The following is a 14,100-nucleotide window of genomic DNA, read 5'->3' as shown; positions in this document are numbered from 1 at the left end:
ATAAGAAACGGCATTTTTCTTTAGTAATTGAAAAGTGACCTCAACTGTTCAGACTGATTAGTGTTTTTTGAATGTTCTATGGGAAGGTGCTTTTAAATTAAGTGCCCATATTTATTAAAAACAAATCATGTTGTGGACATTGACGAGTATTTTAAATAAAAAATTTCATGCCTTTTTAGAAATGATGGTCAAGTATATTTGAAAACGGATCATATTGATTATTAAGTGCTGACTCAAGTGTTTGTTATCAAATCTGCAATGTTGCGATTTTGTTATATGGTCGCGGAATATATTCTTTAAACAAAGAATTTATCCAAATTGGGAATTTTGGCGTAAAAATTTTAAAGTTGCTCTTCAGAATCATTCTGAAATCATAATACCAGAACTCTTGGGTAAATTCTTCACCAATGAAATGGGAGCTGCCGAAGTTACTCAATATTTCATTTGTAATGGAGTTGACCCATGATAAAATTGGAGCAAGAAACATGTGTAACATATTGCTTTCATTTTGAATGTGTAAATTTAGAATCTGTTGCCAGTGCATCTTGGTATTGCCAATGTTCTGATTCAAAATAAATTTTTAAAAATATTTTTTTTTTATTGTAATAATAGTTTAGGTTGTAATATTAATTTTGTTTTACATAAAAAGTTTTGGTCTTTAGAGCACACACATTTGTTAATTAATAGTTTAAAATGGGCATTTTAAAAATACAAATTTTAAAATGATATGCCAAATCCTTAAAGTGGTGATTCAGTCCTTCAGGGCGAGGATCACCTAATTAAAGCAACTTAGTGCTGTGGTATTCGTAATGAGAACACATTCTTTTATGCTTTCAAATATTAACAAATGAACCACCATATTCAAAGCCAGTATAATATTTCCATTTGCTTATATTTGATGTATCATCCATTGAAGCATATGGCGATTTTCCACAACCACAACACAAGTTGTAGACATTTTGAACCTGTTTCGTATTTGATGTCCTTAAAATTGATGTAGTATTAGTACACTAACGAAATCGAATGTTTTTACACAATACCTACTAAGAGTTAAGAAAAACAAAATACACTTTAAAACCAAAAAATAATAAACTTTTTATGGTTTAGAAAACACCTAAACACTTTCAACAGACTCAAAATAAGACAATTTCTTAAAAAACAAACTATTTTGTTTATAAAGAAACGTCATTTACTTTTTTTGTTTGCTCTGGGACGCCATGTTGGGTTTCATTTGACAGGTCCTTGTATTACATAATTGTCATCAACTTCTCGTCCAGAAGAGAGTGAAGCAAACACAGTGTATTAATGCAACTCTCATATTTAGACGTATGTAAAAGTGACAGGAAGTTGAAATTAGCTAAAATTACTGTTACCCTTGTCATCTTGTTTTTATTTTAGTCTCATCAAATGTCTTCGTGTTCTGCAACAACCTTACATATTAACCGAGTAATAACCAATAAATTTGCAATTTGCAATTCAATCCGAACGAAAAAATCCTGCAGAATCGAATCTGTTTAATACGCTTTCTTTTTTTAACCAAATAGCTCATATTTGGACTTTCTGGTAACTAAATTTGAAAATCTCGTACCAAGAACATTTATATTGCTTTCATTATCGTTGAAAACATTGGAGGATGTATTAATTGAACGTCTGGATGGTGAAGAGGAAAGCAGAGCCCAATAAATGACCATGAACCATAAATATTTTATATTTTTCTTCTCTTCTAATCGTCAGATATGAAATGAATGTATTTTGCTTTATGCTTCGTCTCTGTGTTTATTTTCTTGGTTTTCTTTTGTTTTTTCGTTTAGTATACCGTTTGTCCCACATTAATGTTTTCATTTAATGTCTCGTTCGCTTTACTAACCCGCTGATTAAGAAAGAAAACGGAAAAGGTTACGGCGAATATTACCCCGTTCTCCCACTCAAAAAAAAAAATCTAATTTACCGCGACACGCATCGCGGCTTTTAATAAAACTCATTTGTATACAAGCGGTCTTTACAATGTTAGTAAATTGCTTAATAATGTTGCGTTATCGATGGCAAAGCATCACCTTTCGCGGTACACCACACGTCTCGCATATAAATGACTTATTATTCTTAGGGCGGACCTGGTATTACCCCAAATTGGGGTAGTGTATTAAATAATTAATGATTTTTCATTTCCAATAATATTACGAAACAATGCACCGTTCCCCGGTAATGTCGGTTGGACAAGTCCTGTAAAAGCGACAAGTATATAAAAGTAAATGTAACAAGCATTAACACGTTACACTTAACGATTTTGGCAATTTGAAGTTGTCGATTTCTTCGGGAAATGAAAATATCCATCATACAGACCAGTTGCATCAACGTCACTTTTCTCACAGAAAAAATGCTCCATCGTCTTTATCGCTTTCATTGGATGCATAGATTGACTCAGCAACACAATACATTGTTGTAGGCGAAGCCGTAAGGCTTTAGGCATTTTCAATTTTACAATGGTCAAACTGGCTGTAGAGGTTAATGGTCATCAAATCGTATGTAGGCTAAATTGTAATTAAAAATGAATCTAAGTTATTAAAAACCCTATTGCAACGATTTTTTCTACATAAGCAATATTTATGGGTCTACTTATAAGTGGCAGCTTCTTACTAGTATTATTGAACTGTCGATTCTAAAATGTAAAAATGTATAAATGTAAGTTGGATACATTTTATAAAACTTCTGGATTCCTCCTGCGTCGGTTTTTGTTGCCTGGAACTAGCTAACGTTTCGCCAACCATCCTGTTGGCTTCTTCAGAGCTTGACTGAAACTGGCTCACATTTTACTCTGTACCTGCTTTTATATTGTTTGAGGGAGGCCGGGAGGCTTTAAATTTCCGCTTATCTTCTACCTAGAATCAAATTCAGAAATTTTAAAAACTAACGTCAACATTAGGGAAAACATCGAACTCTTCTTAACTATCAATCATGTATCATCAAAATGTATCATCGCACCAACTTTCGGAAACGAAAAAATCAGTTCTTTTAAAAGAGGAAATCATTTCAAATGTCGAGTCTATCCTAAACAAACTACCATGTCAAACAGCTAATGAAATTTGATTTGAAACGGCAAAAATCCTTAAAAAATCATAACCACCTTATCTAAATTGCAAAGCGTGAAGGCGTTGCCCTAAAATCTCTAAAATCTAATCCCTACATCGTAATCCTGCAGATAAAGGAAATGATACGGTGGTCGTGAACACAAATGAATATCAGGAAATGATTCAAGATATTCTTACAGACTGATCATATAGTCAGCTTTAAAAATATCCTACGTCATTTATGGAACGCAACCTTAAATCTATCATTAAGGTTTCTTCTCTATCAGACTCCGTGAAAAAATCTGTCACCCCTCATGACTCTAAAATTCCTCGGCTCTACGGACTCAAAAAGATTCACAAACCAAGATTTCCCATTCGACTTATTGTCAGCACCATTGGTTCTCCCGCAAAATTACAAAATATCCAACTTCCTTATTAAAACATAGTCTCGTACTTAATTCCTTTCACTTCATTGAACAATTAAAAAGCACTACATTAGATACACAAGATATTCTGGTTAGTTTCGACATAGAATTCCTCTTTACTAAAGTCACTATTCCTGAAGCTCTCAACATAATTTCATTTATATTAAAATCCGAGCATCTGGAACCAAACCTTCTCACCTTAATTGAAAAATGCTTGCCCTGAACATGTTTTTCTTATAACAGCTATGGGTTCGCTACTATCACCAGTCATCGCGAATATATTTATGGAAGGAAGCCTTTGACAAGAAAGCTCTCGATACCTTCCATCTAAAACCAAAATTATGGGACCGCTACATTGATGATACTTCTGTTATATATACGAGTGGGTACCCATGAAAAACCGAAATTGGATTGCCGCGCGCAGAGCTTGTATAGTACACCTTTCTGCCGCTAGGTTGTAGATAGTACAACTTATTGCGAATTCAACGCCACCTTCGTTTTAAATTTAACTTGTTTTGTTCACTTGCAGTACCATTTTTGTTAAAGCTGTTTTTTTGTTATTTCGTTTTTTTCGATGGCAAGTTTAAAAGAAGAAGTTTTCTGCTCGGTAAAAGTGCTGCTGAAACTGTTTCAATGTTAAAAACAGCTTATAAAGACGATGCGATGGGAAAAACACAAGTGTACCAGTGATTTGTTCGCTTCAAAAATGGCGACGAGTCAATTGATGACCGACCTCGTTCTGGACGTCCGTCAACTGATCAAGATTCGAGGGTTTGTACTCACAGACCGTCGACAGACAATTGAACAATTATCAAAGATTAGTGGGTTGTCTTGCAGCACGGTTCAGCGAATTTTAACCGAAGATTTTGGAATGAAAAGAGTTGCTGCCAAGTTTGTTCCTCGTGTTCTGACTGACATGCAAAAAGAACATCGAGTTGAAACATGTCGTGCTTTGAATCAACAGCTTGAAACGGATCCAGATTTTTTTTCAAAGATCATTACTGGTGACGAGTCATGGTGCTATGGTTACGATCCAGAAACGAAGCAACAGTCCAGCCAATGGAAGGCGTCACTGTCTCCCCGTCCAAAAAAATGTCGTCAGATCAAATCAAACATCAAAACGATGCTGATTTGCTTTTTCGACATCAACAGCGTAGTTCATGTATAGTTCGTTCCACCAGGTGAGACCGTTAATCAAGCTTTTTATCTGGAAGTTTTAAGAAGATTGCGCAACAGTATCCGACAAAAAAGACTCGATTTGTGGCGGACAGGGGACTGGTTCTTTCACCACGATAACGCACCTGCACACACAGCCATTTCTGTTAAGCAGTTTTTGGCTAAAAATGGCATGGTTCCTCTGCCCCATGCACCTTACTCGCCTGATCTCGCTCCGTGTGACTTCTTCTTATTTCCACGTATGAAAAGGAACATGAAAGGACAGCGATTTGACAACATTGAAGAGGTCAAGAAAAAAAAGATGAATATAAAAAATGTTTCGTACAGTGGAAGCACCGCTGGGACAAATGTATTAGTTGTAATGGAGAGTATTTTGAAGGGGATAAGGTCGTTCTGTGATTTTCAAAACAATATGTAGTTTGTACAAAATGATTCCGGTTTTTTTTTGGGTACCTCCTCGTATCCGTGATAGATTTTCTGAGACATTTAAACTCTATACACCCTAACATACGTTTTACCATTGAAATAGAAACTAACAACAACCTCCCATTCTTAGATATTCTTATCAATAGAAAATTAGACCTAACATTGTGTCATTGCGTTTATAGAAAACCTACGCACACAGATCGATACCTTAATGTATTGTCACATCACTATCCGGCACAAAAATCATCGGTTATCAATTCTCTTGTTTGCAAAGCCATAAAACTATCTCAGCCCAAATCATTGAACCCAGAATTAGAACACATTACCTCTGCTCTCCTCTCTAATAATTTCCACATTAACGATATTAAGCGTTCCATCACAAAATACCCTTCACCAACCTTCGGTTAGCAATAAAACCGAAAGCAAACCCACACTTGCCACAGTTGTCCTTCCTTATATTCAAAACATCGCTGACCGCATTTCAAAAGTTTCTAAAGAAATATAACTTCAAAACCAGATTTACCACTTGTCCAAAAATCTCTCAACATCTGCGGTCCGTCAAAGACGAAATTCAATTTGAGATGCCAGGAGTTTATAGCATTCCACGTGTAGGTGGCAAAGAATACTTTGGAGAGACCGGACAAAAAATATTTGCTAGGCTCAAAAGAAAGAGCCTTAAGACTAATACAAACTCATCAGCAGTTGCCGAACACAACCACGAAACCGCACAAACAACGAAAAAACTCAGGTCTCTACATGTCACCGATATGGGAATCAGCCATCCACCCCTCATTTAGTTCTGCCCCCCTCAAACAATTATAAGATACACATTAAAATGCGAGGCAGTTTCAGTCAAGCTCTGAAGAAACCCACAAGATTGGCGAAACGTCAGCAAGTTGGACTCAGCTAACACCGACGCAGGAGGAATGCAGAACTTTTGTAAAAAGTATTACAGTAGCCTGTGGAAGTTTCTTTGAAAAATGTAATTTCGATGTCTTACGCTTGACTCATACTATCATCCCCCATTCTTACTTGTAAGCTTGTAAGAGCATTTTTACGTGGAGTTGCTTTTTGGTGATACATAAATGAGATCGTAGCCGAAAACAGAGCCCTTAGACTTTTGAACCCTTGTTCTTCTAGATTTAATTTTTAAATCGGCCATATGTAGATTGAAAACACAGGAGGACAAACTTCTTGTTATTGCTGGTGTTCGGGTATTCGAGATTTCGAGTCAGCTCCTTAAGCAACCATCTACACGCCAATGTGGAGGAGGACAAGGTTGTTTCTTTTCTCTTGAGTTTACTACTCCGCTTTGAGAGATGGTCTTCTTTTTGAATTTTATTACAACCAGATCAAAAAAGTGTCGCAGGATATTTTAAAGTCGCAAAAATACACAATGGAAGGAAATATAGAGATGTCGAGAGGTTAGACAAAGAGACTAATCTAGTTTAACTTGAATTGCGTGCAGTAAGTGAAAACAAATTTTTATTTTCTTAACTTTGAGTTTCTATACTAGCTGCAAAATCCTCGTCTTTAAAAATATAGTTAGGTCGAAGTATAATTATTTTATATTATTATTATTTATTATTATTATTATTATTATTATTATTATTATTATTATTATTGATTTTCTGGAGTTGACATAAAAGCGTTTTTTATATTGTCATACAAATCTAAAATAAAAGGAGAGAAATTTTTTTCAAATTGTCATGCCTCTGACGTCAACACACGTTAACCTACAGTGTTATTTAAGTAGTTTAATTGTAATTAATGCGTTTTGCGTCTCTCAAAACCGGTGATTTGGTATATTTTACCCTTCTTCGGAGCATCGATGACGTCACATTGAACTCATCGGAAAAAAAGTATATATAACGTTTCTCGCCTGTTTTACGCTTTGAGTTCGGATCTAGCAACGGTTTTAAATTACATACACGGCCTGGAGATAGCTATCCGACAATCTGTAATATTGGCATTATAATAAGTGGTATAATAATTAAATTTCTAATTAACATGTACGGTAGCGTATCCGTTTTCGCCTGTGGCGGCATTCTCGGTTCACCAATTCAGCTTTTCTGTAGCACGACGGATGGATAAAAGATTCTAGCGTCTGCCTTGCTCCAACGGGTAACACTCATGCTCGAATTATAGAATAAAGGTGAACCTTACACAACAATAAATGATACGTCCAAAGTAACAATGAAAAGTGACTAAAGTCTTATATTAAACGTAGTCACGAGTTTATTTGGCACGAACAGAGCGAGTACTTAATAAACGAGTGATTTAAAAAGTTTGCCAAACCTGTTGCATACTATACTTTTTCTTCGATCATTGGTTTTTGGATAGATTTTTGCTAAACAACACGAATTCATTCACTGACATGACCGTCAGAAGTGACAAACGTCAAAATTCAAGCCGTGCTTAAAATATACTAAAACATCCGAAGTGACTCGGATCCATGGGACAAGAAACTCACGTACTAAAGCGACGCTTCTCACACGCTAGATCGATGTATAATTAGGTATTTTTGTCTACTCTCGTCTGTAAAATATATAATTACAAACCGATCTACCGTACGGAAAGCGTCACTTTACCACGTCAGTTCCGGATCCGAGCCACTTCAAACATTTCCGGGATTTAACGCGCGGTTTTAATTTTGACGTTTGTTAGTTCTGACGGCCATGTCAGTGAATGTATTCTTGTTGTTTTGCAAAAATGTACCCAAAAAATAATTCACAGAAAAATGTTATGCAATATATCAGACAATTTAAATACTACGCTTTGTAACCTACAATTTAAATCTAGTGGACTATTCAGGAAGTAAAGTGATATGTATAATTTAAGTTTCCCACAGAAATTTCACATACCGTTCGCATTAACTTTACTGATTTTTGCGGTTGTTATATTAAACTGATGTGGCTTTTACTTGATGAAAATAAATAAGAACTAAAAGTTCAGATTTTCACGTATTGATATATTTCGACATGACAATTGTTTCTATAACACCGTCTCTTTAATTAATTAATTAATAAAACCTTAATTAATGTTGTTGTGAGAATTTAAGTTCAATAAAGGAGAGGTATTTAAATCTAATTGATCGTTAAGCAATACATTTGAATGTCTCATTTTGTCAATCTCCATTGCTTTCAATAAATTTAATTTTCTACTTTTTGTGGCTGTATGTAATATATCAACATTTTCGTGAAAAATGTGTTTTTCTGTGTTTAAGTGGGTAGCATAATTAGAATCTAGATCATTAATGCGTTTCTTGAAGGATCTACCTGTTTGTCCAATATAAATTTTAGGACAAGATCCACATTTCAATCTGTAGACACCTGATTTTTGGGATTTTGGACATTTCGTTTTATTGTTTTTTAGATATTTTCCTATTGCGTTGTTAGTTCTGAAAGCTATTTTTATATTTGTATATATATATATATATATATATATATATATATATATATATATATATATATATATATATATATATAACGATATATGAAAATAAAACACCAAAAAAGTGAAAACCAATGTAAATCGGGTGCCGTTGAATCTGTTACAGCTGGAACCGAAAAAGTGTCAGGAGTGGTACGTCACTGCTAGCCGTGGCGACTGCCAGGAGCTGATGAAGCTGGCAAGATCAGAGCCCAGATTGGTGCATAAAAAGGTGAGTCTGTTCTTTGATCTCGTCCTCCTTTCGTGAAACAAAAGAGTCAGTTTAGTTTTTTAAATTTAAATTACTGGTGTTAAATTCGCTTAATAATAAATAATGTTGTAAATTGTAAAACTGTTGTTATATACTGGTTGCTGTCGTTTTGTTAACAACTTCTCAACATTTGCATTTACGGTAGCAAATGAAATTATTTCTTGCAATCGCGTTTAACCTAGACAAGAAAAAAATGTACTCCGATTCTATGAAATAACGCAATTAACTATTTAATTGTTGTTTTAATAAAAAAACACATTTTTCACAATTAACGAATTTAAAAGAACAACTATATAATTGTTATGACTATATTTGTCGCCGACTGATGCCATATACTTTGACATTGTAATATAAAAATCGATTTGTCGCAAATATTTCGGCATTGAGAACATCAGTAATTAATAGTGTGGCACAAAAATTATATATTATAATTTTTTTACATTTCTTGGTATATGATTTTGAAGAATAAATCGAAATATGAAAAATATGCACATCCCAATAAAAGAAGAGATAAAGAATAGAAAATATAATTAGTTAATAACGGGAATATACGACGTCAGCGAAAATTTTATTTCGAAATATGCAAAGATAAATGTATGAAATCAGTGTTTTTTGCCTGATGCCGATCTTATAAACACCTAGTTCAACTGAGACCAACGATTCTAGCCCTCCATCCTTCTGTCAGAAGTAGAAAAAGCTGTAAAATAACAATAAAAATAACAAAGCCTTAAGCCCCGATAAAATCCATTGTGAAATATTAAATATTTTATGTTAAACGGACACCCGAGTAACGTATATGACAATCAAAGTTCATACCCATATCCAAAAAGCCAAACGCTATTACTAGAGTTTGGCCAGAAATTATTTATAAGAGAATTCACATTGTGAAGTGGAGTTATGTAGCTCACAGTTCGGATTTCGAAACACAATCGGCACACTAATTTTGCACAGGGACAAACATGAAATAATAACAAAATAATTAAAAAACAAATTAAAAAATGTATATATTGAAGATCAAGCCCAATCAAAAATTAATTTATTTTCATTTTTTAAAATTTCTTCCACTGAATAGTAGTTTTTATTTAGCGAAAAAAATTAGACTATAGAGACATCAGAATTGCAGCAAACATTTTCTGAAATTAGTCAGCGTAGGTTAAAATTGATAGTTCGTGCAGTGAGAGCTTTGAAATTCGTACAGTACTAAGCGAAAAATTAGGTCTTCTGCAAACGATTCAAATGAATTAAAAATGCAAGACAATTCAATTCAATTCAACACTTGTGCTCATACTTATATTTCAACTAAAAGCAAAGGAAAATTGAATACCGCAGCCACCTAATGAGACATGACAAATTCCATTTGTTGCAACTAATAGTACAGGGAAAGATAGACAGCAGACTAGTAAAATGAAGAAGAGGACATTCGCGGTTCTACAACTTATGCCAGTTGTTTTGGTTAGTTTATATAACTTTAATCTCTTGATTGATGACAACTTGACGATAGAGATCCAAAGCTCTTCCGTCGAAGACTAAATACAGTTAAATACAATATTTACAACGGTGCCAACATAAACAAACTAAGTAAACTGCATTTAACAATGTTCAATTCTGTAAAAGTGTTAGTTAGTTAGAATTGTTGTGTTGATAGCTAACGTTCGTAATGAACAAGATTGCTGTCGAAAAATTGTTGCTGGGCGGGTCAAGTTTGAAGCGTGAAGCGCGCAGCTGTTTCGTATTTTAAAAAAGTCGCTTGGGGGTTTTTCGTCCAAGAGGGATGCATTGTTTTTCTATCGTGCTCCAGCGGACCACTATGGAACTTTCGCAAAATCGATGTGATTTTATTGTGCATGCACCCTGTATAAAGTGCCTTTCACATCCCGTCGAATTTCAAAGTTACTTCAAACTTTGCTAAATATTAAAATATGTATTGTTTATTGTGATTTAAAATGATGTTTTTTCAAATATCTCGGCCATCCTGTATGATTAGGATCTTTCACATTTTTTTACACCCTGTATATAATCCAAAAAATGTCAGAAATGGAGGTTATAGCCCTGGACCTCCCATGTTTCCTGGTATATGAATTGTTCCAATGGTTTTCGAGAAAAGTCTTATTTTCTGACAATACGTCGTAATTGTAATTGACGTCATCACGTCTAGATTGAGGGCGAGAAATAGTGATTTTCATTTGAATCTTTTTAAAATCTCGAACAGCGTATGTGATATACGAAAACTGTAAATACAGAAATTGTAGCCCTTGATACGGTCTATAGCACTGTTTGAACCGGTTAGCCATATTTTTTACGAATTTTGATTTACGGCTTATAGTTCAATTTCGAAAAGAACAATTTTCAGTTTCTTTTAGATTTCTGTCTATAATTGAAAAGCCGTGTATGCAATCGACAATCTCCCGCATTTCCTGGATCACAAATTTTGCCGATCGGATTGGAATTTTTTTTTCTGAAAGCCAAAATATCCAAAAATAAAAAAATTCAAAATTAAAAAAAAAATGCTTTACAAGATTTAAGTTGTTTCAACAGTTGGAAAACGGGTGTGGACTTCTACAAATCTGAAGTCGATAGCTGCAAATATAAGACACCTGTTAATTTTTCAATATAGCACTTTATACCTTCAATACCCTGTTGAAAATCTTAAATACCAAAGTTTTAGCTGTTTATGCAGTCTTTATTGTCATTTAAAGGAAACTGACATCTTAATCACAGTCTCTTTTATTTTGGGTTATTGGTTTTATTTTCGGTTCACCCTGTACATTTTTCAAAAATTATTAAGAATAAGACTTTATGGATCAAAATCTTCTGCGTCTTTTGGTTCAAGAATTTTTTCTATAGTGTGAACCATTTTCGAGAAATGATTTTTTTCTTGGACCCCTACAAACCCGATTTTTATTTTTTTTTAAATACTCCCCCCCTCCCCAATTTCAATAGGTTTCGTTAGGCAGGTAAGCTCTATACGTATGCAAAATAGCAATTCGATATATTCAAATTTCGGACACTTATGTTTCATAGCGATGTTCAAAAAACTGTCGAAAATCGAGGAAAAAGATGGCCGCCGAGGTTTCATCGTGACCATTTTTAGATATCTTGTGTATTCCGTAGTCTGTTAAAAAGGAGCAAAATTTGAATCGTCTAATTCAAACCGCCCGGAAGTTATTGTCGAAAAAGTCCAGGAACATAGAACGGAGAACGGATACACAAAAAAAAATGTTTATACACAAAAAAAAAATGTTTTCGACGCTGTTTCGTTCTGTACCAACGGGGGCCTCTAGGACTTACCGTTACCGAGATCTCGAGTTGAGTGAGGAGCGCGTATACTTTCGAAAAGAATCAGTTTCATCGATTTTTTGAAAGTGTCAAGGCACATGAAGAAGTGAAAACAATGGAAGTACACGAAGTAAAGCAAGAAAAATGGATGTGTTGAAGGGTCAAACAAAGACGCAAATCGAATTCGGTAACGCTAAAGAAAAGTCGAGTCTAAATTGATATCGGTCGCGCACATGCGCGCATGACCGCTCGTTAGGCACCCAACGAGGTCCCGATTCTCACGCGTTCCTCATTTGTGCGGACCATCAGTCAATCTGTCGTCGATAAAATAGCTGAAAATCTTCGAAGGCGTCAAACTTGTCTAGTTTGACACATGGACACTGGCGCCGGGCGACGTCAGACCAGAGATAATTTAGTACCGTGGAACCGCCCATCCGAGGGTATCGGTCGTTTGGGTCGGGGTCATGTGACACCGGATTAAAGTGCTCGGCCAAAATGTCGCATCTTTAGCGATGCGTTCGAATGTGGAACGATGAATAATTACATTTCACAAAGCAAATCAGAAACGGTTGTCCTTCATATTGCCTTTTGGTAAACCTGCGTGCGGAATTTCACATGTCTTGATGTACGGTTATAACAATATCGTTAATATTACAGCATGCAGAGAAATTAGTTTTTATTTTTGAGTAAAGACCGTACGTCAGACTAAAGAAAAAAATAAGAGATGAACTCTGCTCCTAAATGAATACAAATGTGTTTTTTCAAGGAAAGCAGTGGCGCGCTTTTATTTTGGTTAATTAGGTCGTCACTGCACCGGTTAAATCGAGAACTTTTTGTTGTAATAAAATATCTATCTAAAACAAAATATCTAGCTTTTCTAGTGTCTTTCAGAAAAAATTTTTTGTAATGCAATAACATAACAAGATAAATATGAAACGATTCTTATTTCAATTTATTTTATTTATTGAAGTTTACGTACTTCGTATTCGTACTTCGATTTTTTTGAAGTATTTAAATAAAACAGATAGACAATTACTTAAGTAATAAATAATAACGATAATCATGCAGGATTGAAAAAAATCAAGAAATTCAATTTCTTTGCAAATGATTGGAGATTGTAAGAATAATTTTGATTTTAATGGAAATCAGTGGTCAAAATAAACAGGTGATATTCCGTACGCCCGCGACATGTTTATTTTTTAAAATTTGCGTTTCTCGAAATAATGCCTTTTGATACATAGTACTTGCATAATAAATTTCGTTAAAATATCCAAAAATGGTATTACATGGTATATATTTTATTTTTTAAAATTTTACCACCCTGTTAAGACGTTTAGGACATACGTTCATATAGAGTTTTATTTTTAAAATGAACCCAAAAATTATATACAACTGTGCTGAAGTACGGGGGAAACAAATTTTGAAGTAAAGTTGTAAAGTAAACTTTTTGCTTTTTATTTTCAATACTTTCTTTTCTTGATATTGAAAAATATATATTAACAATACTTAATGATTAGATTTTATATTTAGTTAGTCTCGTCCAATTCTGCAAAAATGGTGGAGTTTTTTCCCATTTTATTTGGAATTCTGAAGTAGCTGAATATTGATATAGTTTCGGTTAGTTTCGAAGCTTTTACGACGTAAATCGACACGGTGCGAGGAATGGTTCATTTTAATACCGACTTCGGTAATCCAACAGTTTTAGATTTGAAGCAAGCCGATTTCCTCATAGTAATATTTGAATTTGTTTGAATGTCCTTTTGTAGCTTGGATTATTTTTTTACTTAAAGAACCAAAGGCAGAACATCGAATAAAAATGACGATGGCGAAAATTGATGGTATTGTTGATACTGAAATGAAAAATGTGCAGTGAAATCGCAGTACTTATTTTTCTACAGTGTTAAACATATCGATTTGATTTTTTTAAAAACCCCAGTTTTCGAAATATTTCGAAAGTGGTCAGTTTTAACTAAGAAATTACTTCAGGTTTGAACTGAAGTTGTTAGTTTCGGTTTAACCGGGAGATTAT

At 34.3% G+C, this 14,100-nt stretch overlaps 1 protein-coding gene across 1 annotated transcript in view; it reads left to right on the top strand.

Annotated features, from left to right (window-relative positions):
- Positions 1-14,100, top strand: part of LOC132707074 (uncharacterized) — a 113,793-nt gene that overhangs the window by 26,522 nt on the left and 73,171 nt on the right. The window contains exon 5 of the mRNA XM_060678740.1: positions 8,652-8,756. Within this exon, the coding sequence (XP_060534723.1) occupies positions 8,652-8,756 (105 nt within the window). The remainder of the gene's footprint in view (positions 1-8,651; positions 8,757-14,100) is intronic.

This window comes from Cylas formicarius, unplaced genomic scaffold (assembly GCF_029955315.1).
Source record: "Cylas formicarius isolate icCylForm1 unplaced genomic scaffold, icCylForm1.1 PGA_scaffold_9__14_contigs__length_23061073, whole genome shotgun sequence".
In the NCBI taxonomy this organism is placed as follows: Eukaryota; Metazoa; Arthropoda; class Insecta; order Coleoptera; family Brentidae; genus Cylas; species Cylas formicarius.
The sequence above is the reverse complement of the archived record's forward strand: the minus strand, read 5'-3'. Positions and strand labels throughout refer to the sequence as shown.